This window comes from Penicillium alfredii, assembly GCF_028826965.1.
Source record: "Penicillium alfredii strain IBT 34128 chromosome Unknown utg000004l_segment0_segment0, whole genome shotgun sequence".
NCBI lineage: Eukaryota > Fungi > Ascomycota > Eurotiomycetes > Eurotiales > Aspergillaceae > Penicillium > Penicillium alfredii.
In genome coordinates this window covers 2,884,756-2,905,603 of record NW_026622701.1, presented here as the reverse complement: position 1 = coordinate 2,905,603, position 20,848 = coordinate 2,884,756, and the positions used below count along the sequence as shown (strand labels likewise).

The 20,848-nt window shown below is 52.6% G+C and overlaps 8 protein-coding genes across 8 annotated transcripts; 3 read left to right on the top strand and 5 right to left on the bottom strand.

The window, feature by feature from the left end:
* Window positions 1-512: 512 nt before the first annotated feature.
* NUU61_002740 (putative C2H2 finger domain protein) lies at window positions 513-1,977 on the top strand (the record flags this gene model as incomplete). The annotated part of the gene is made up of 3 exons (XM_056653322.1): window positions 513-631; window positions 697-1,891; window positions 1,960-1,977. The coding sequence occupies 3 exons, from the start codon at window positions 513-515 to the stop codon at window positions 1,975-1,977; spliced, it is 1,332 nt and encodes a 443-aa protein (XP_056514389.1).
* Window positions 1,978-3,013: 1,036 nt separating this feature from the next.
* On the bottom strand, window positions 3,014-3,892 carry NUU61_002739 (uncharacterized protein; the record flags this gene model as incomplete). Its single annotated transcript, XM_056653321.1, has 1 exon — window positions 3,014-3,892. The coding sequence occupies one exon, from the start codon at window positions 3,890-3,892 to the stop codon at window positions 3,014-3,016; it is 879 nt and encodes a 292-aa protein (XP_056514388.1).
* Window positions 3,893-3,969: 77 nt separating this feature from the next.
* NUU61_002738 (uncharacterized protein) lies at window positions 3,970-5,424 on the bottom strand (the record flags this gene model as incomplete). Its single annotated transcript, XM_056653320.1, has 4 exons — window positions 3,970-4,084; window positions 4,153-4,822; window positions 4,884-5,097; window positions 5,170-5,424. The coding sequence occupies 4 exons, from the start codon at window positions 5,422-5,424 to the stop codon at window positions 3,970-3,972; spliced, it is 1,254 nt and encodes a 417-aa protein (XP_056514387.1).
* A 511-nt stretch (window positions 5,425-5,935) lies between these two features.
* On the bottom strand, window positions 5,936-7,801 carry NUU61_002737 (uncharacterized protein; the record flags this gene model as incomplete). The annotated part of the gene is made up of 3 exons (XM_056653319.1): window positions 5,936-7,027; window positions 7,081-7,507; window positions 7,614-7,801. 3 exons carry the CDS (start codon window positions 7,799-7,801, stop codon window positions 5,936-5,938), a joined length of 1,707 nt encoding a protein of 568 aa, XP_056514386.1.
* Window positions 7,802-10,286: 2,485 nt separating this feature from the next.
* NUU61_002736 (uncharacterized protein) lies at window positions 10,287-11,585 on the bottom strand (the record flags this gene model as incomplete). The annotated part of the gene is made up of 3 exons (XM_056653318.1): window positions 10,287-10,324; window positions 10,392-10,957; window positions 11,026-11,585. The coding sequence occupies 3 exons, from the start codon at window positions 11,583-11,585 to the stop codon at window positions 10,287-10,289; spliced, it is 1,164 nt and encodes a 387-aa protein (XP_056514385.1).
* A 620-nt stretch (window positions 11,586-12,205) lies between these two features.
* On the top strand, window positions 12,206-13,985 carry NUU61_002735 (argininosuccinate synthase; the record flags this gene model as incomplete). Its single annotated transcript, XM_056653317.1, has 9 exons — window positions 12,206-12,220; window positions 12,360-12,402; window positions 12,462-12,503; window positions 12,562-12,582; window positions 12,635-12,778; window positions 12,833-12,885; window positions 12,947-13,435; window positions 13,488-13,643; window positions 13,698-13,985. The coding sequence occupies 9 exons, from the start codon at window positions 12,206-12,208 to the stop codon at window positions 13,983-13,985; spliced, it is 1,251 nt and encodes a 416-aa protein (XP_056514384.1).
* A 430-nt stretch (window positions 13,986-14,415) lies between these two features.
* On the bottom strand, window positions 14,416-15,837 carry NUU61_002734 (uncharacterized protein; the record flags this gene model as incomplete). Its single annotated transcript, XM_056653316.1, has 1 exon — window positions 14,416-15,837. The coding sequence occupies one exon, from the start codon at window positions 15,835-15,837 to the stop codon at window positions 14,416-14,418; it is 1,422 nt and encodes a 473-aa protein (XP_056514383.1).
* A 1,240-nt stretch (window positions 15,838-17,077) lies between these two features.
* NUU61_002733 (glutamine amidotransferase subunit DUG2) lies at window positions 17,078-20,830 on the top strand (the record flags this gene model as incomplete). The annotated part of the gene is made up of 8 exons (XM_056653315.1): window positions 17,078-17,130; window positions 17,327-17,346; window positions 17,705-17,856; window positions 17,907-18,032; window positions 18,093-18,224; window positions 18,275-18,820; window positions 18,876-19,062; window positions 19,113-20,830. 8 exons carry the CDS (start codon window positions 17,078-17,080, stop codon window positions 20,828-20,830), a joined length of 2,934 nt encoding a protein of 977 aa, XP_056514382.1.
* Window positions 20,831-20,848: the final 18 nt, after the last annotated feature.

Here is a 20,848-nt window from a genome sequence, read left to right as displayed (position 1 = left end):
GAGAAGGGCGAATTTGGGTCGGGAAAAAAAGGGGGTTTGGGGCCAGTATCAGAATGTTGACCTTGCAAGATGCATGCGAACACCACAGGCTCAGCTTACCTGATATCATCGGGGTGATCGTTGCCTCAGGCGCCAGTCTCCGGAACCCAGGAGAAAGGTTATCCCGGTGGACAGTCTCCACGGCTGACGTAATTGGGCTGAGCGCTGTAGTTAGATATTTTGTGTGGTTTGGTCGATAAGCGTCCCTCAGGTCAACTTTTTTTGTTCCAAGGTCGACTCGTTCATCAGCCTACGCTCTTTTAGTTTTCGGCCCTCTCAAACCTTCTTTTCCTCATCTCCCCCTCTATCCTTCTTTCTCATCTTCTCATCCTCCCCTCTATCAGAAAAAAAAATCGACTATCAACACACCTTTCCATACCCCGCCTGCGACACATCCCACAGCCGACTTCCTCTTTTTCTTAGGGAAGACCCCACCTTTGAACATAAAAGTTTCTCGCGAAATACCGACGACCATGTCCTCGACCACAGGGCAGATTGCATCCGCCTCCTCTCTTCCCTACACCTGCAACACCTGTCTTGTTGCCTTCCACCGCAGCGATGCCCAAAGAGATCATATGCGCAAAGACTGGCAGTACGTGGTTTATGGCCTAATGTTTCTCCCATAGTTCTGGGACGATAACTAATCTAATACTGCAGTCTGTACAACATGAAGCGCCGCGTTGCTTCCCTGCCTCCAGTCGCCCTCGAAATTTTCAACGAAAAGGTTCTTGCTGCCAAAGCCACATCCAGCGAAGCAGCTGCCAAGGCATCCTTCGAGAAGACCTGCGATCCATGCCAAAAGACCTTCTACAGCGAAAACTCTTACCAGAACCACATTAAGAGCTCCAAGCATAAGCAACGTGAGGCCCGTCTAAGCAAAGACGGCGATGACGCCTCGGTGTTGAGCTCCACCTTCTCTTTCGGAGAACCTGTCAACAAACCACATGAAAACGACCTCTATAAGGTCACCGATGACCTCAAAACTGCCACCATCGAGGAAGAGGACGAAAACAATGACATGCCTACCGACAAGGACGAATACTCCGCATCCCGCTGCCTCTTCTGCCGGGTCGATTCATCTGATATCCACACCAACGTCGAGCATATGTCCAAGAACCACGGAATGTTCATTCCTGAAAGAGATTACCTGGTCGATCTTGATGGCCTCATCCACTATCTCTATCGCAAGATTACCGAGAACAATGAGTGTCTCTACTGCCATGCCATTCGCAATAACGCTCCCGGCGCCCGAACCCACATGCGCGACAAGGGCCACTGCATGATTGCCTTTGAGGCCGAAGAGGAACAAATCGAAATTGGTCAATACTACGATTTCCGCAGCACCTACTCCGACGATGAAGAAGAATCCGCGCCCGAGATCAGTGGCGTCAAAGTGAACAACTCGGAGGGCGACGACGAGGGATGGGAAACTGAAACCTCGGCCTCATCTGTGGACGACGACGAAATCGACTCCCACCGAAAAGCACCCGCCATCTACCAGGACGAGTACGAACTGCACCTCCCGTCTGGAAAGAGTGTCGGCCACCGTTCTCTCGCCAAGTACTACCGCCAGAACCTTCACAACTATCCGTCTGCCGACGAACGAGTTTCCCGCCAGCTTGCCATTGAAAACGGAGAGATCCAAGAAGACGAAGAGAAGCCCCGCGGTCGCAATGCCAACCGCGCTCTCATTTCCCGTGGCAATGGCGGCACAGGCATGATCGGTGCCACCGAGGCCCAGAAGCACACTGCTGTTACCTCCGAGCGCCGTGAGCGCACCCGCGCTCTTCGACAAGAAAACCGATACACTGCCCGCATCCAGCGCGCCAACAACCACCAAAAGCATTGGCGGGTATGCGTCCTTTCTGTTTCGGTGGTCATTATTTTCTCCATTTTCTTTCATGCTAACCCTCTCAACAGGACCCTCTCCTGCAGTGATCGCTTCCAACTGCCACGTCTATTGTTCAGTTCCGCCTTTTCGCATATATACGACAATCACTACTGGAGAAGGCAGCCTCCACGTCTTGGGTACCATTTCGTTCGACAACCGTCTGAAGAAGCGCGTCCGGACTATCGACAACCGAGTCAACGTTCAGGCTGAAGAGCCCCCCGGCTTATCGACTTTCGTGGGATGCCAGCAGCACTCCCCCCCCGATTGGACGCGACTTCGACAAATGGGGTACTCTTTTCCCGTACTGGGCCATTTTCTCTGCGGAGTTTTCCAACCTGGTCGGTTTTAACGAGGCCTCATCGTTCCCGCTTCCGACGCCATACGCCACGCCAATGGACGACGAATTTCTTTCCATTTTTTGATGACTGTGTCACGGCAACAAACCAACTATCGCCATCCATGTCTTGATGTTATCATGTTCCACGGCCATTTTCTGTATTCTGGCTTTGGTGTTTCATGTCCCCTTATCTTCAAACCCAAATTCAAATTTTGTTCCTGTCGTCCTACGAGCCACTACATCGTAGTATTGTAACAGTCGTAGACCCTGTCCACACCGGCTGAGCGGTTCATCCATCCATATCGCAGCAGCCGTTTTTTTTTTTTTTGTAGTCAAAGTACATTCGTAGGGCATCATAGAGCAGCAGGCCTCCTTCCAGTGGTTTCTCAAGTAGCGCAGTCACCGCGAGATTCTTCAAGTCTACGAATCTACAAGTTCGAATTGGCAAGAAAAATGCAATGAAATTCTCGCCCCAGGACCCCACTGCTGTGCAGTATGCCGAAAACAGAACGAGGTCGTGCGCGCCGGTGTGTCCATATTGAGGACGCAGGGCCAAGGCAACGCAGAGATAAATGAATGAAACAAGAATAAACACCATCAAATGAATATAAAAATTAACAAATTGAAACAAAAACAATGAGGAAATCATTATGGAAAAATGATCAAAGTGGAAAAGAAACCTCGGAAAGCCAGGGAGAGAATGCCGACTCTTCATGGGCATAGTAAACGGCATGTCACTCGAAATTTCATTGTAGGAGAGGCTGGTCTTCAGAGGGACCATCGTCGGTGGATTTTGATTGCTGGCCGCGCTTCTTGCGGCGGCGACGTTTCTTCGAGTTTGAGGGGTTAGAGTCGGAATGGTCGGGTTTTTTGTAGTCATTGCCGACAAGGACCCCATCAGAGTGGCCAGAGGATTTGCGGAGGTGATGAGGACCTTGAGCTTCGCCCTCAGAGGAGCTTGTACCATTTGTGTGAAGTACCACTTTGCGGATGCCATTAACATCCACAATTTGTTCAGTGATACTCCCACTGCGAGCCGGTACAGGATTTTGGTAGGAGAGCTCAGCCGGAGAATCGGTGGAGTGGATGCTGCCAGAGACACTGCCGGCCTTCCGCGTCGAGCCAGAGCGCGGTTGGTCTTCATGCTCTTCATGAACAGCTTCAGGGATCGAAACTTGGGGAAGGTCTTTGTATTGCTGAGCAGTTGTGCTCTTGCTGATATTGTCATTGGAAGCAAGGGCGCCATAGCCGACCTTTAGCGCATGCGCGCCATCTTTTGCGTCTGTTCCAGCGGAGTTGAGAAGACCTGCGCCGATTCCACCCTGGTAACCGACAGCTTGAGGAGGGGGTTGGGAATCCGATGTACTTTGCCCGGATTCAAAGTCTGTCTGCGCAGATCGCGACGGAGAAGTGTTGCTGCGCTTGATTTTGACTGTGCTATAGCGGGTTTGTCGTGGTCGACTCGCCAAGTTCGATGGACCCAGATGCTTGAGATGCTGGCGAATTTCGTCAGTGGTACCGCGTTGGGTAATCCATCCGTCAGTTGAAGGTGAGTTATTGTCGGTGTTCTGTTTCCGAAGCTGAAACCGGGGCGGAGGCGCCTCCACGGAGCTGCGTCGTCGCATGGTTTCAGAATCCCTGGGGGTAGAAGAAGGTTGTGACCCATCCACATCAATCAACTCGCCCTCTGTGACAGGGGCGGTCAAGGGGGTTCTTCAACAATCTTGCCCTTTGGGACGCGAGCTCGTGGCGCAGGCGCCATCCGGCGAATGGCTTTATGAACATCAACGAAGACGTCGGATTCATCAATGATTTCTCTGTAGCATGCATGGTCAGTGACAAGATTCCAAGGGGCTCAAGGTGTGGTGTTGACCAGGAAACATACTCGCCAATCAACTCTTCAATAACATCTTCCAAGGTGACTACTCCGAGAACACCACGGTCTTCACTTGGATACTCCGAAACAAGCACCATGTGGGATTTCCCTTCCTGAAAGAAGTTGACAATATCCAGGCAGCTGGTTTCTGGGCGAGTTTCGGGTAGTGTGGCCAAGGCAAAATCGCGGACCCGTTTGCAGTCCTCGGGATCGTATGTGATAAGCATTTTGACGAGAAGCATGCCGACAAAGTTCATCTGGTTATCGGGAGCATGAATAGGAATGCGGGAGTACCCTTGTGAGAGAATAAGGTCCATGGTGCTATCGTCCAGCACAGTGTCGGCGGACATGGTAAAGACATCCTCCATCGGTGTCATAATGCTTCCAACGGACTTTTCCTTCAGGTCCAGGACGGCACTAATGATAGTGACTTCGTCCGAATTCAATTGCTCTCCGGCCTCCCCCAGCGTCTTGTGAAGGGTGACTAGCGTCTTCAATCCCGCTTTCTTGTAGATGGTGCCATGGTCTTTTCCGAGAAGCTTGTCGAGAAGCTTCGCAACTGGCCACGCGACAGGGGACATAATGTACATCAGAGCCAACACACAGGGTGCCATCCAGGCTCCGATGGGAAGACCGTAGCGAACACAGATTGATTGGGGGACGACTTCGCCAAAGATAACTAAGGGTGTGTCAGGAATTGTTCAGGGCCAGGTCGGAATAGAAAGGAGGACAAGCCATACCAATCAGGGCCGTACTACCCAGCACCGCCGGCCAACCACCACCGAGCGTCCGATCCAGCACGATGGGTAATGTTTCATTTGTGATCACATTGCTGAGCAGGAGAGTGACGAGAACCCAATGTTTCCCTCGCTTTAGAAGGTTCAGGACACTGGCGGCGTTCCTTTTCTCGGAACCCTCGCCAGACGTCTGAATCACTTGCAAGTACACCTCATCCTAAAATTTGCAGCCGAAATGGTTAGTTTCTCATTTCTTCTCGGGATCAGCGAAGGCGGGGTTCAAACCCACCTGGCCCATCAATGCGATCGTTAATCCGGCAAATGCTCCTCCACTCAAAACGAGGGCAGCCGACACTCCCAAGTAAAGCCATAAACTCGGCTCATCAGATCCGGTTGGCGATTCTGACCGCGAGGAAAGAACAAATGGTGAGAACACGGGAGCGGCAGTCGTAATTGGTAGGTGAGAGAACGCGAGAACGAGGAGCTTGGCCAGCCCCAGCATCGCAGGCCGGGCGGCGAACAGGCGGCTCGAGGGCGAACTCATCACCGGGCGAAAGCGGAACAAAGCGAAGTAGTATTCAAGCCATGCCGACGTCGAGACACGAGGGAATCGGGGAGGCAAAATCAGAGAGAACGCACTATCAAACGCAAGGAGAATGCGATGAGGGAACAATAGGCAGCGCCACGACAGTCCGAGGGGAGAAGATGAAACGCTAAAAAAGAATTGGGTTTCGCGCGGAAATCCACGTGCGTCGGTTGCCTGAGGCACCCCGCACACCCAACCCTCGGTCTCAAAAAGCCCCAGCTTGATGACCGGAGGCGGAAATCGAAAGCTGGGATCGCTTCCCTGGCTGGAAAAAGTATGTCGTTCCTTTTCGATGTAGATCCAACTGTTAGTCGGAATGTTTCTCTCACTTGTCTCTCCATCACCCAACACCTTCTGAAGCAAGGTCGATCGCAGAGTTGGCCGGCGTGGAACACCGCTCACTGCCAAACTCCTTGCCCTGCACGGTTTCAGAACCGATGGGACACTGCCCAGCAGACCGTCATCACGATCACTCCAAGTTGAGCCCCTTCATCAGCACTGCGACCTCATCAGGGGGATCCGGCACCGCTTGGGAGAATTGCTTGATAACGTCGATCAGGATTTTTTGGAACACCTCGACGTGTTCTTTTTCCTGCTCAACGCATTCCTTATCAAAACTCTCTATGCGGAATCGCTGCTTCCACTTGCCATGCTTGGCACTCTGGACCGCAGTCTCGAACTTCTGTTCGTCCAAGCGAATCTTGAGGTCCTCCACTTGTTCCTCCAGGTGCTTGTTCTGACTCTGAAGGGCCTTGGTCTCGATCTCGAGCTCCTCAACTCGCATGGTCTCATACGAAGGGAGCCCGTCGTCGACGATCCATTCGCCCTTGTCAAAGTTCTGAGCAACTTCCTGGCGGTAATTGTGGAGTTCTTGGGTGATCGCGTCCTTGTCCTTCACAACCTCGGCCATCTGGCGATCGCAGTGCTCCTTCAAAGCCTCGAGTGACTCGCGGTGGCCCTGTTTCCACTGCGCCTCGAGATTGTCCAGAGCCTGCTTGCGCTCGTAGTAGGCTTCTTCCTTGACTTGAACAAGGATCCGGTTGTGTTCGCGCTCGTAATCACTCTTGATTTGGTCAAGGGTTTTTGCGTGCGCGGTGGACATTCCCATCATGGCCTGACCCTTCGCGGCGGCGGCATCCTCGGTGACCTTAGCCTTGACCTCCTCCACGATGCGCTCGTGGTCTTCGGTCAAAGCGGATCGCAGGTCACGGAGGGCGATTTCCTTTTCTGCCTGGAGGGCCTCGCGCTGCTGTGCCAGCGCAGAGGCCATACGCGCCTCATGAGCTTCAGTCATGAAGGTCATTCGCTCCGCCAAGGTAGTCTCGCAGTAACGGACTGCCTGTTCCTCGAGTTCCTGGGCGAACTCCAAAAAGGGGCGGGCTTCCATGAGGGCATCGACCTGTGGAAAGGTCGAAGAAAGACGGTTGTAGAGCTCATCGCACTCGGACGATTTGGCGTCGTGTTGTTCAACAAAGCCAGCCTCATAATCGTCGAAGTGCTTCAGCCAAGACGAATTAGCCGTTTCCAGCTTCTTCGTCAGGGTACCGACCATTGCCAGCGCCTCATCGCGCGCGATTTCGGTTGTCGGAGCATTTTGGTAAGCTCTTGGTCGACGCGCGGGGCCGGCAGCGAAGGCTCGGATTCCTCGATCTGGGCAGGTTTGGGGGCAGCGAGCAGGCAGTTTCGGTGGCAAGCGCGGGCAGAACGAGCCTCTTGCTTCGCCTTCTCCAGAGACACAGCGTAATCCCGGATCAACCGGTTCTTCCGCTCAACTTCTGACTGCAGAGCGCTCGAGAGCCGCTCCCCGTCTTGATGCCAACCATTGGGCTTGGCATTCTGCTCCAGGTGCTTGGCGTAAGCTTGGAATTGGGCGAGATCCTTCTTGGTCTTGTCGAGCTCTTGGGCCTGGGCCAACCTCTCGGACTTCTCCTTGGCGAGCTCGGCTTCCAGTTGACGGTGAGCGGCCAGCAAACGTGCCTCGGAGGAAGACGGGATCAACCCGGCAGGCAGTGTCCCATTGGACAGGTGAATCGACGTGCCACTATGTTACAGGTCAGCTTGGTGTATAAGAAAGCAAGGTGGGGTAAGGTGAGGTGATGTGATGTGAGATGAGATAGGTGAGTGAGGTTGGATCTCGAAAAACTTACCCCTTCTGGGTGGACTTCTCACTCCACCACTTGGCAGCGGAGTCGATGGCAAAAGCCACCGCGAGGGCAAGGGCGAAAAACAGGTATGGATGATCATCGTCATCCATATCCTCGATGTCCACGTTAGGACAAAACAGGGTTTCGAAAACGTCCCAAAGGACGCGCAGGAGGAAGGAACAGAAATCCATCTTTCAGGTAACAAAAGAAAAATCTCTCGAAAGAGGTTTGTAAAACGAACTGAAAGAAAGCGGGGGAAAAAGTCAACGAACGGTTGGAAGAGGAAGAAAGTTGTTTGGGGGGTGGGAAGAGGGCTTTTTTAGTGGGAGGTGTCAGGTGGCCTAGGCAACCCTCGTTGATTTGATTCACTTCGACTCGCTTGATTCGCTAATCGAATCGCTGCCTGTTTGCCTACGTCCAAGTTGATCCTCCCATTGAAGCCCTTGATCCTCCAAGTGACTAGCCTAGACTTCCCAAAACAGAATGTTGTCAACACTCTTCTCCAAATCAACGCCTTCCAGATCAAAACCTCTTAGATCAGCGCATCCAATTGGGGCCTCTCCCCTCGCCTAACTTTTGACTGATTCCACCACGTTGATTTGATTTTCCGTATGACCCCAGATCACACCAGTAAGCGAGATGTGACTCGATCTGGCAACCAACTAGAGGTGCCACACAGTATCCAATTCTGATAATTATAGTAGCTTCAATGAAATCAATTGCTAAAGCAATTATTTAATATCATTTATCAACATTGAATGGCCCGTGGTACTCGCTGATCGGAATGTGTCGGATACTTCAGCCCTGCCAAGCTTTGTGGAGCCGCGCAGATCTGTCATTCTCCGCGTCTTGGCACGTCAACTTTATTTCTGTACCTTTTTTGGGTTCCTTCTAATTGTCGATACATTGAAATAATTCGCTTATTTCTTTTCTTTTTCTTTCTTTCCACTGCCATTCCCCGTTTTTATTTGGGCGGGTCATGGATCGACAGTTTTCGTTATGAAGAAGAAACTACAGAGCGAGTCGCGCGGACGGACCACAGCATATCTTCGGTCGGGACCTGTCTTCCGATGGATGCAATGGCTGCTTCTTCAAGTGCAACCCTCTTTTTCTCATGATACGAGTACAGAATACTGATTGAACGGGCACATACAGGTTTTTATTTACGATCGCCCCGGTCGGGTGCTTGTCCGTTGATACTGCCGACGGCGATCTTGGTCCCGTCTGAACCATCCAACCACTCCATCTGGGCATAACGGTCGCAAAAATGGGCCCTTTCTCCGAACGTGCAACTCCTACAGCGAAGGGCACTTCCTCAAATTCTCTGCTGCTTCTGTTCGAGGGCCGGCAACAGATTTTGTCCCTGCCGTCTCAGTACAGTGGCCTCTTGGCAGCTACGGCCTTTGACTAAATCCCACGTCAATCGGCCGTGCAGCATCCTGATCAGGGTAAGCCTTCCTTTGGTCATTGTTGTGACAGGCTCCAAAAATCCCATGCTCATTGCTGTATTCTGCGTTACCATCGAGCAGACAGAGCCAATATTCCTATAACCCACACGCCCGACCAATCGATCCTCCATTGTCGTCTTGTAGCGGCCCAAAAATCCCTTGGCTCAGATCCACAAAGCTTCGATATTTCTTTCGGGCGTGGAAAGAACACCTACGCTGTGGGTTCTTGCCGCAGCGCTTCGACCAACGGATACACTACTCAATGGCCACCATACACACTGCAGGGTTCCTCAGACTCTCGCTCACTGACTCTGTTTGCAGGCTACGAGTTTGACAAAAACTCAGTAGTCATGCGAGCGTCTTGTCACGCGATCTTAAGTGCCCGGAACCGTCCCTACGTCCTTCGACTCGGGCGGTAGATTGTAGTCAAGGCACGCCTTGAGCCTATCGTCGCACTGTTTGTTGCAATCCATAACGAGAAAATGCTTTGTCTCGTGGTGTTTTTGCGTACTACTCGACAGGTAGTTAGCGGCATGCCAAGTTAGCATCGCGTTTATACAATTCACCATCGAGTCCAACGCTGAAAGGGAACTTTCAATTCTGTACACTGCAATATACTGCTGCTTCTGTTAATCCCGTGAGTTACTTATTGCTCAACCGTGACGAGGCAAACTCCCTTGCGTCGGGGCCTCCGTTGACGATTGTCTTTCAATCTTTGAATCTTTTTCTTTTTTTTTTTTTTTTTTTATGAAAATAGAAGTTGAATATGCCTTATCCTAGTACTCATCGCAAGTCGCAAGATATCTAAGTTTTTGAATGCTGGTAGAGAGAATCTATGCACTGTATTTGAAGGCATGTCTCCACAAAACCGCCGTCCGGTGTCTGCCAGGATATATATATCGCCACAAAGATGAACGAGAGGGGGAAAAAGACTATGGCAGACACCCCACAAGCCACAATTTTTCTTTAGGTTATTTCCTTTGTAACAGTTGTACCCTTGGACAATGATTCTTTTTCCCTCTACCACTAAGATGAAAGGGGGAGAAATGGTGTCAAGACAAGCCCGCTAAATTTATAAAATGCAAGATAAATTCTACCAAGGAATATTAATCGGTCCTCCCCAGAGCAAGCCCCTTGGAAATTATCTTCGGACTTTCTGAAGAAGCGAGACTTTGGGAACAGCGCGGTGTAGGTTCGTCTATAATATCAATTCCATGAATCCTTGGGTTCAATATTCAAGGGTTTGTTTGATCGCGTCGTAAATCCCTTAATGAACCACCAACGTTAAATTCTTCGCAAAGGGAACTACGGGGATAATCAGGGATTGACTTACTCGCCACGTCAGGCAAAATGAACTGCTCATATGACAATCCCGTATGTGTGCTCCATCCTGCAACCCGCTTGACAGGGGCCTCGAGACGTAGGAAGGCTCCCTCTTGGATGGTTGATGCAACCTCGGCACCCACGCCGTAGTTGATCATACTCTCGTGCACCACAATGGCCCTCCCTGTCTTTCGCACACTTTCGAGCACTGCCTGACGATCCCAGGGGTAGATGGTGCGAAGATCGATCAGCTCCACGTTCACCCCTTTCATGGTCTTTTCGATGGCGGAGATGGCCGCGGAGCAAAGATAGAGCGGCTGGCCGTACGAGATGATTGTGATGTCTTTGCCGGGCTTGATGACCTCGGCTTTGCTCAAGGGAATGGTATAATATTCGTTCGGGACGTGCTCCACTGCTGCTCGGTAGAGGATCTTGGGTTCCATGAAGATGACGGGATCATTGTGGTCGAAAATGGATGAAAGAAGCAGCCCTTTAGCTTGAGATGGTGATCTGGGTATGACAACCCGCAGGCCGGGGATGTGTGCGAAAAGAGATTCAGGTGATTGAGAATGGTATCTGCGTTGGTCATGGGATTAGAACCTGTTATTTCAAGAATATCTCGGAGACAGTTCACGGGAACATACAATGCGCCGTGTCCCACCGCGCCGCATGGCATTCGAATCACCAAGCCACCCGCGTTGATCCCCGTTCCACCTTCTCTATACCGAAACTTGGCAGCTTCGTTCACGATCTGGTCGAATGCAGGGAAGACATAGTCGGCAAATTGGATCTCGGCCACGGGCTTCATGCCTTCTGCAGCAGCACCAATGGCAAACCCAGCGATTCCCTGTTCTGTCAAAGGGGTATTGAAAACTCGATCTGACCCGAACTCGGATTGCAGATCCATCGAGCATCGGAATACTCCCCCGAACGCGACATCTTCGCCGAAGAGCAAGACCTTATCGGAGGTGGATAGAGCAGTTCGGAGGGCTGAGTTAATAGCCTGAAAGAAATTCAATCGTTTGCTCGTGGCGGCTGCTGGGAACTCGGAGATTTCGGATAATGAAGACGGTGTGTGATGCAAAATCGGTGTGGATTTGTAGTCAATCGGCAGGTTTAGTTTGGCCGCGGGCGAGGGTGCTCCCGAGTAGAAGCGGCGAGAAATCTGGGTGAGACCCCGTAACGGAGCACGCGCAAGAGCCATTACTGAGAGGTCGCGAATAAACCATCTACGGCTTTCGTCGCCGCAGGGGTGGTGCTCTTTTAAAGTCGTTCCATCGCATTGCGGGGGGAACACCGCGAATAACCGAGGGTGCAAACAGACCAAACACTATGACGGAGTGGGCGATTTTCGAAGGTCTCAGGTCGCAGGCGTCAACCAGGCGAGGATATTCGATGAGTCGATTCTGGAGTAGCACAAACATGCCATTACTGGTCTACTTTTTTGCTGGTTGGTTTTTTCAATGCGCAGAGTGCATAGGTATGATAGGCAAGGGCGCAATTATTTATATATTGCTTCTTTCTACAGCCATATATTGTACTCGGCTGGGAGAATATTAAACCACTCGTTGAAAGCAGCGTAGTTTGGTCCTCAGTTTCAGAGAAATCGAGGTATAAAAAGAAGCCCGGTGCAATCCAATCTCCCCTCACACCATAAAATCCTCCTTATCTCTTATCACCCGGTGTCGGCGCCAAGAAGCGTGACTTCCCCGGCCCGCACCAAAAAAGCGCCCTGCGCCTTTTTTTCGGTGACTCAATCTTCTCCTCTCCACTCGCTCCCATCGCTCCCAGTTCCTACATTTTCAATTCCATACAATCTTCACAATGGCCAAGGGCAAGGTAAGTCTTCTCAATTGCTCAGCGCTCGTCCCAATGCGTGTTTCAGTGCTACAATCCCCCTCTCCACCCGAGACCGCTATTTCAACCCCACCGCACTTTCAATTGCCTGTCCGGAACCTCTAACAATTGAGTCGCACAGGTTTGTCTCGCCTACTCGGGCGGTCTGGACACCAGCTGCATTCGTATGAACCCTCAAGTATAGCCATTCTTGAATCGTGGTGGGTGCTGATAGCGAGTTCAGTGAAATACCTCATTGAAGAGGGCTATGAGGTCGTCTGCTTCAGTAAGTTGCGCCCCAGTGATGACCCAACAACTGAGTGTTCATGCTAACCAATATTCAGTGGCCGATGTTGGCCAGGAAGGTATAGTTCGGAATATTCGCGACACAACTCGGTATCTAATCGCTGTTTGCAGAGGACTTCGAGGCTGCGCGTGAGAAGGCCGTGAAGATCGGCGCTCTCAAGTGCGAGATTGTCGATCTCCGCCGTGAATTCATTGAGGAGCTCTGCTTCCCCGCCATTGCTTGCAACGCCGTGTACGAGAACGTTTACCTGCTGGGTATGTGGCAGCTTCGCTGATACGCGTTGTCCCGGCTATTGACTCAAGTTCTAGGAACTTCTCTGGCCCGCCCCGTCATTGCTCGTGCCCAGATTGCCGTTGCCCAGGTTAGTGAAAACAGTGGCGTCCGTGAGGAATATGCGCCGGCTAACTTTGGTTGATAAATAGAACGAGGGCTGCTTCGCTGTCTCGCACGGCTGCACTGGCAAGGGTAACGACCAGGTTCGCTTCGAGCTTGCGTTCTTCGCCCTGCAGCCCAACATTAAGGTCATTGCCCCATGGCGCGACCCTGTCTTCTACGAGCGCTTCGCCGGCCGCAACGACCTCCTTGCCTACGCTGCCGAGAAGGGCATTCCCGTCACCTCGACCAAGTCCAAGCCCTGGAGTATGGACGAGAACCTGGCCCACTGCTCGTACGAGGCCGGTATTCTGGAGGACCCCGACACCACTCCCCCCACCGACATGTGGAAGCTGACCCAGGACCCTCTGGCTGCTCCTGACCAGCCCGATGACTTCATCGTCCACTTCGAGAAGGGTGTCCCGGTCAAGCTGGAGTTCACCGAGGGTGGCGCGAAGAAGACCGTCACCGACTCAGTTGACGTTTTTCTGACTGCCAACGCCATTGCTCGCCGAAACGGTGTTGGTCGTATTGATATTGTAAGGCGTTCTTCCACCGTTTGCCGAAAATCAAATATTAATTCATCGATAGGTTGAGAACCGTTTCATCGGTATCAAGTCGCGTGGCTGCTACGAGACTCCTGGTCTTACTTGCCTGCGCGCTGCCCACATTGACCTCGAGGGTCTTGTGATGGACCGTGAAGTCCGTGCTCTACGTGACCAGTTTGTCACCTTCAACTACTCCAAGGTCAGTGCCATATGTTTTGACCCCAGTTAGCAAACCTGATCTAACATCGTGTAGCTCCTCTACAACGGTCTGTACTTCTCTCCCGAGCGTGAGTTCCTCGAGGGCTCCATCACCGCTTCCCAGAAGTCCGTCAACGGCCAGGTCCGTTGCCGTGCCTACAAGGGCACCGTCTCCGTCCTCGGCCGCTCCTCCGAGACCGAGAAGCTGTACGACATGACCGAGTCCAGCATGGACGAAATCGGTGACTTCTCGCCCGCCGAGACCACCGGTTTCATCAACGTCTCTGCCATCCGTCTCAAGAAGTACGGCCAGATGAAGGCCGCCGCTGGTGAGAAGATGTAAGCGGTGATGACCATGCAACGATTCTTCTATTTTGATTTGATGTGATTGGAATGTGCTCGGATTTTGAATGATTGTATAATGAAATAGAAAAAAGTTGCCACGATGGATATCTCAATACGTGTGTTCAAGTTGTCTAGTAGGTTCTTTCTTCTCTTCTGATTTAAATTGTATTTTGAATGAAAGCCAGAGAAAAGAAAGAGTCTGGCATCCTCAGGTAAGCCCAAGGACCCGAGGGGGACAAAAGATTGGCGAGTGAACCACTTGGATAATATTAACAACTTTTAGTCTTTAACAAAACAAAGTCATGCCAAGCAGCGCGCCAGTAATGAAATGAAACACAAGAAAGAATTCCAGCCAACGCCATATTATGCCAGTATCGAATCCTGGTAACATATGTATATACAATCTGTATTGAAGGAGGAAGTGGTGTTCAGGGTGTGAACATAAGCCGCAAACGACTGGGCCCCTTCTTCTTTTCCTTGGGCCGTTTCTCCGAGTGAGTCACCTGCGTCGGGGTCTTGGACGACGCTCGACTACTAGGTGCTCTACTGGGAGCCCTACTGGGGGCCTTGGAGGGAGCTTTGGAAGACGACCGGGAAAAGAAGCTCGATGGAGCCTTAGAGGGAGCCTCTGGTTCGCGTTTGGAGTGAGTACGAGTCGGGGCGCGGGATGAGCGCGAGCGGCGCGAACGACGGGAAGATGCGACAGAGACATCGTCCTCGTATTTGAATCGGGGGTCTTTGGCAGCCCGGGCCGTGGTGACGTCGATGCCAGACATGGCGGCGGCCGTCGGGGTGATGAACTCGCCATCGACCGAAGTGCCGACGCTGACGGCTTCCATGTCAGCGACGCCGCGTCGCCACCGCTCCACACTGCTCAGCTCCTCGACGTTCAGTTCCATCATGTCATCCATGCCGGCGGACTGTTTCTCGGCGTCGGCGTTGCCGGACTGGATCTGCTTGACGATCTTGTAGCCGCCGAACATGACCACGGTCACGCCCAGCCCGACGCCGGCGGCGATGAGGAACTGCGGGCTGGAGAGGAGTGCGAAGACAGTGGGCGCGGCGGATTTGAGCGCTGTCAGGGCCGAGGGCGCCATCTTACGGGCGAGATTGCTGATCTCGGCCAGGGTTAATGCGACGGCGGCCATGGCATCGGGGTTCTTTTGCAAGTGGGAGATCGTCGCCGTGGCACCGTGCTGCACACAGTGGGCTTCCTCGAGGAGCCACTGCGCGCGGTGGACCAGACCATCGAGCTGTTTTTGATCGGAGACTGGCTGCTGCTGCTGCTCGCCGGGGTTATAGCGAGACAGCGCTGCGGGATGGGCGTCGCCGTACGCCAAGTCCATGTCAATATGAGCGTCGGACCTAGACCGGGCCGTTGTGGGGCGGGCGGGCGGCTGGCGGAGTGTGATATCGTGATGCGTGTGACGGCGGGCAACAGCATCTGCGGGGATCCCATAGTACGACTGCGGCCGTGAGGCGACCGAATGCAAATCCTGTTCATAGTGAGAGGAGGCACGATGGCGGTGGTGGTGACTGCGGCTAGAATGATGCCGGGACTTGGTGCCGCGGCTTCGACGGGACGCTACCGACGGCGAATCATCGATCTGGTAGTTGGCGAGCCCCTGCAGCGCCTGCTGCTCGGCGATTTTGGCACTGCGCTCTGATTCATACTGGGACTTGCGTTCGCGGTAGGCGGTTTTGGCTTGGTTGAAGACGCCGAATAGTTGTTTACTCTGGCCAAAAGTGAGAATGAGACTTTGATGACAAGGAGATAGAGGAGTCCATACCGTGCTCACAACTTTGCCGGACTTGTCAATCACGGCGATCGTCTGACCAAATGGCGCCATGCCCAAGAAAAAAGTCGTCTACACGACCAGATCAAAATCAATCATCAAATATGTGGGAATCGAGGGTGAGGTAGCGGTGTAGAAGTATCAAATTGTCGATGGAGGGTGGGTATATAGATCATGAAACATCAAAGCGGGACCATAGAAAAAAGGGAGAGAGAGAGAATGAAAGAATTTTAAAAGCAACGGCAGGATGATTAAGGGGACTTCTTTTTTTAACCCCAGTAAAAAAGAGTGATCAGCGGAAAAGTCCGATCGGGGGGACTTGGGAGAACTTGTGGAAAAGTGATGCCCCAGCGAAAGAGAGGCTGGCAGGGCATAGCCAGGCACACACGAGAGTTGGGCACAGGGAAGACCGCAGGAGCCGTAAGCTCAAGGACCCGTAGGGCAGAGAGGTTGGGTGCCGGTGATGCGAAGGCAGCCACAAATCGAGTCTCGGCTTGAGCTTTGATCGGTTGGGCGCGAAGACAGCTGATCCGTGGGGCAAGTTGTTGTCGAGCTCTGATTGCTGGGATTGAGGTCAGAGGAAGAAGAAAGCCCTTGCTAGTGAGACTGATAATACTGGCAGTGCCAGACATGGAATTCACTAGATACAAAAGGGAAAATAGCTCAAACACCCAGACTCTCAAGGCCACAAGGCCACAAGGCCACCACTTTCTGGATGCCGCTTGGCCCCAGGCAAACCAGCGGTGACTGCCGATGGCCCACGTGATTGGCCAAGCTGGTGACCGCCACTGTGGCTGGTACTGTGGCTGTGCTCATCCTGTCGCACTGAACTTGCCGGTTGACCGAAGCGGAACTACACTGAGAAGAGCAGAGGTTGGGATTCGGCACGGAAGAAACGGGGGTTTCTCTTCAGCTGGATGGCTGGCAATGACGGTAGATGGCGCGATCTCCTGCGGTACCACCCGAGTCCGATGAAATCGACTGCCAGGAAGATGGACTTCCCCCCAGACAAGGAAAAATGACTGTGGCGTGTCTGCAGCCGGATCTCCCTAGTCCAGAGCCCAAGCGCCGAGAGAGTCAAGAGCGCACGGTGTAGGCCCAAGAGGCATTTTTGAAAAGACAGGTGAAGTCATGGCACAGATTGTCAGTCTTATCTTTTTTCCGATGCACGCGAGGGGATCAGGATCGGTGAGCCGACATCCTTCCAACGCCCCAGTGAGCCGATGCACATTGCAGTTCAAAAATCTGCTTGAATCGAGTCGCATTGGGGTCACAGCCCTGGATTTGGACCGTCATGGCCTTTGATCGATCCAAACCCCCTTTGGCGCGATTGCTGTGGGAGCCCAGGTGAGTATAAGAGAGATCGAATGTGCGACCGGTGTCATTGCCATATACAATACTTGCCATGTTTTGTTATTTTTGTTATTTATTTTTATTTTTATTTTTATTTTTTTTTCAATTGTCAAAATGAGAAAGAGAGAAAGCAAAGCAAAGAACATAATCACTTCAAATTCATCTCACAATCCAACTGACCAGCATTCAGGTGCCAGAAGGATGCCAGGGGTGAGTCGAATATTTCCTCGATGGTGCAATGTGGTTTTCTCTTTTTTTCTATTTTTGCCCGTTCCGCCCCCTCGATGATTCACATCTCACTCTGAATCTCCGTGAATCTCTGTGATTCTTTGCTTTTTTTTTCTCTCTCTCTCCAACTTCGACAAAAACAGATGGAGTGAACTTACAGAGAAAATCATCCATTCCGTGGCTCAATTGCTTGGCGTGTGGGGGATCTGAAGACTGCGCAGAATAGCTTTTTTTTATCTTCACTGTGGCTGACTGTCGATCGCCTGCAATGGACATAGTGGATTCAGAAAACACCTCCGACGTCGAAGATCAGACCAAGCGATGGGGTTCTGATTCTCAGCCCGTTGTTGTCCGGGGGTCGACGACGCCAGCAGCGCTCATCCGCAGAGTGACTGCGGCATTGGCCACCGCGTTCTAGCGAGCCGCTCCGTGCTGGCTCTGGTCGTTGATGAGCATTGCGTCTTTGCTGGTCTCCAAGGCGGAGACATTGTCGTAAGTCTGCTGCATTTTTAGTCTGGTTCGGTCTAACTGTCAGTGTCAAGGCATGGTCTCTCGAGACGTATGATCTCGTCTTGTCAGTACACGCCCACAAAGAGAGCGTGCTGAGCCTCTACCTGTCAAAAGACGGCAATCTGCTGTTTTCCAGTGGAGGAGATTCTGTCGTCAATGTAAGTCAATTCCTCCAATTTAGAAACAGAAACCCGAGTGGAGCTAATTCAGTTGGGCAGGTGTGGTCCACAAGGACATTTGAATTGCTCTACTCGATTTACTCCCACCATGACGTTGGGGATATTTTCACGACAGTGTACTCGTCGAGCAATCGTACTATCTACTGTGGCGCACAGAACACCAGTATTCAGGTATGGTCCTTGAAGTCCTGGTTCTGGTGCAGACTTCTAACGTGTCACAGTGGTGTGATCTATCTGAAGAGGGGGCGACCCTGAATCAGATTTCGGCTGCCCATCCATCCAAGCGGGCACATCGATTTTTCGATTCCCGGGGCCCTGATGGTTCTCGTGCTCCAAGACCATCGGATGGCGAGCCAGTATCCCCCGGAAGTCGCGTGTTAACCTTCAAGCGGGACCATCATAAGCGTTTTGGCCATCATGGCTACGTGTATGCGATGCTTCTCGTCAAGGGCCTGATCGAATCGGCTCCGTCAGAGGAGGCTTTATTGACCGGCGCAGGAGATGGAGTAGTCAAGCTGTGGCGCCTGGGCCAGGAGCCGGGAGCGACACCAACCCAGATCTCCAAGCTTCAGAATGGAGACCCGGTGCTCTCGATTGCAGTCGAGGGGTCATTGCTCTACTGCGGTCTGTCTGGCGGTGCCCTCAATATTTGGAATCTCGACTCCCAACAGTTGGTCAAGCGGATTGTCCGACACACCGGGGACCTGTGGGCAGTCCAAGTCATCCAGGGTGTCGCGATATGTGGCGACTCCAGTGGATCAGTTAAGGTATTTTCGGCTTGGCTTTGCCGATTTTTGTTACTCTTGATGCTAACGTACCCAGAAATTCAATTCTCGGTTTGAAGAGCTCGGCGGCTGGGTGGCCCATAAAGGCACGATGCTCGCTTCCGCGGCAGGTCGGTTCAAGAACAGGTGGATCTATGCCACTGGAGGAAATGACAACAGCGTAGGAATCTGGGATTTGACCGAGTTCTTCCTCGTTCAAGAAGACCTGCCTCCCATCAGCAACGGTACGCCGTCCTTGACTTCCCGATAATGAACGCTAGCTCATTCATCACAGATGAAATGGTCAACAGCCTTGCCAAATTTGTCTCCTTCAAGACAATCTCGGCAAGCCCGAAATTCTCCGGAGAGTGCAATCAGGGAGCGGCGTTCCTGCGCCGGCACTGCAACTACCTCGGTGCGAAGACAAAGCTGTGGACTACGGGCGAAGACACAAATCCAATTGTCTATGCCAGGTTCAATGCTACCTCCATTGACAAGGTCGAGAAGACGATTCTCTTCTATGGTCACTACGATGTCGTGGGAGCCGACACCAACCGGCCCAAGTGGAAAACGGATCCTTATCAGCTCACCTCCATCAACGGGTTTTTGTACGGGCGTGGTGTCTCGGACAACAAAGGCCCGATTCTGGCGTCATTGTATGCCGCAGCAGATCTTGCCCGGTCAAAGTCTTTACGGTGTAATGTCGTTTTCATAATTGAGGGTGAAGAAGAGTCTGGATCCCAGGGATTCCACCAAACCGTGCGAGACTACAAGGACCAAATTGGTCCCGTGGATTGGGTCTTGTTGGCCAACAGCTACTGGTTGAATGACTACAACCCGTGCTTGACCTACGGACTGCGCGGCGTGGTGCATGCCAACCTGGTCGTGACGAGCGATCACCCGGATCTGCACAGTGGTATTGATGGCAGCGCGTTGTTGGATGAACCCGTCAAAGATCTCTCCATGCTTGTCTCTACCCTTGTTGGGCGCAAGGGCCGGATCAATCTGCCTGGCTTCCACGACGCTGTCCGCCCTCTCACCGACGCAGAACAGAAACGGTTCGAGGCCATTGCAGATGTGCTCCTCCCGCAACACCCGCAGATTCCCGACAGCCAGTCATTAATCAAGTCCCTCATGTACCGTTGGCGTGAGCCGTCCCTTACCATCCACTCACTGGATGTTCCCGGGAACAAGAGCGGGGCCACCACCATCGCCCGCCGGGCCAAGGCGAGCCTCTCGATCCGCATCGTCCCTGATCAGCAGGCGGACGATGTTGCGGCAAACCTGACAGCGTATGCACAAGACCAGTTTGCATTGCTGGAATCCCAGAACGATCTCACCGTGGAGATCACTGGGAAATCCGATGCCTGGCTGGGAGACCCAGACAACGAGATCTTCGCAACTCTGTCCGAAGCCATTACTGTCGCCTGGTCACCAGACCAGCAAGCCCCAAGTCATCTTTACCCTCCGGTACCCCAGATTGCAAATGGACAACCCCCAGTCAAGCCCAAACTCACCGGCAGTCCTGGACCCAAGCTTTTGCGCAAAGATTCGTCCGACAGTCTTGCATCTCACGTCGACCGAGTCATCACTTCCACAACCACCTCCTCGGCCGGAAAAGAAGCCGCCCGCAGGCGATCTGCCCAACCCCCCGCCACCATTCCGACATCATCCACCCTGGCACAAACGGCCCCAACGACCCCCGAGCAACCGGCCCTCCTCCCTCTGAGAGGAAGGTCGGACGCTCAAACCGAACCCGCTGGCTCTGGACGAGCCTCTCCATCCCCAACAGGATCACAATCCCCCGTCAAGCCAATCTTCATCCGCGAGGGCGGGTCCATCCCGACGATTCGGTTCTTGGAGAAGGAGTTTTCGGCGCCTGCTGCCAACTTACCGTGTGGACAAGCCAGTGACAATGCCCACTTGGATAATGAGCGCATGCGCGTAGAGAATCTGTACAAGAGCCGGGAGATCTTTCGGTATGTGTTTGCCAATTTGGTTGACAAAGCATAGAATGAATCTGGAGCATCG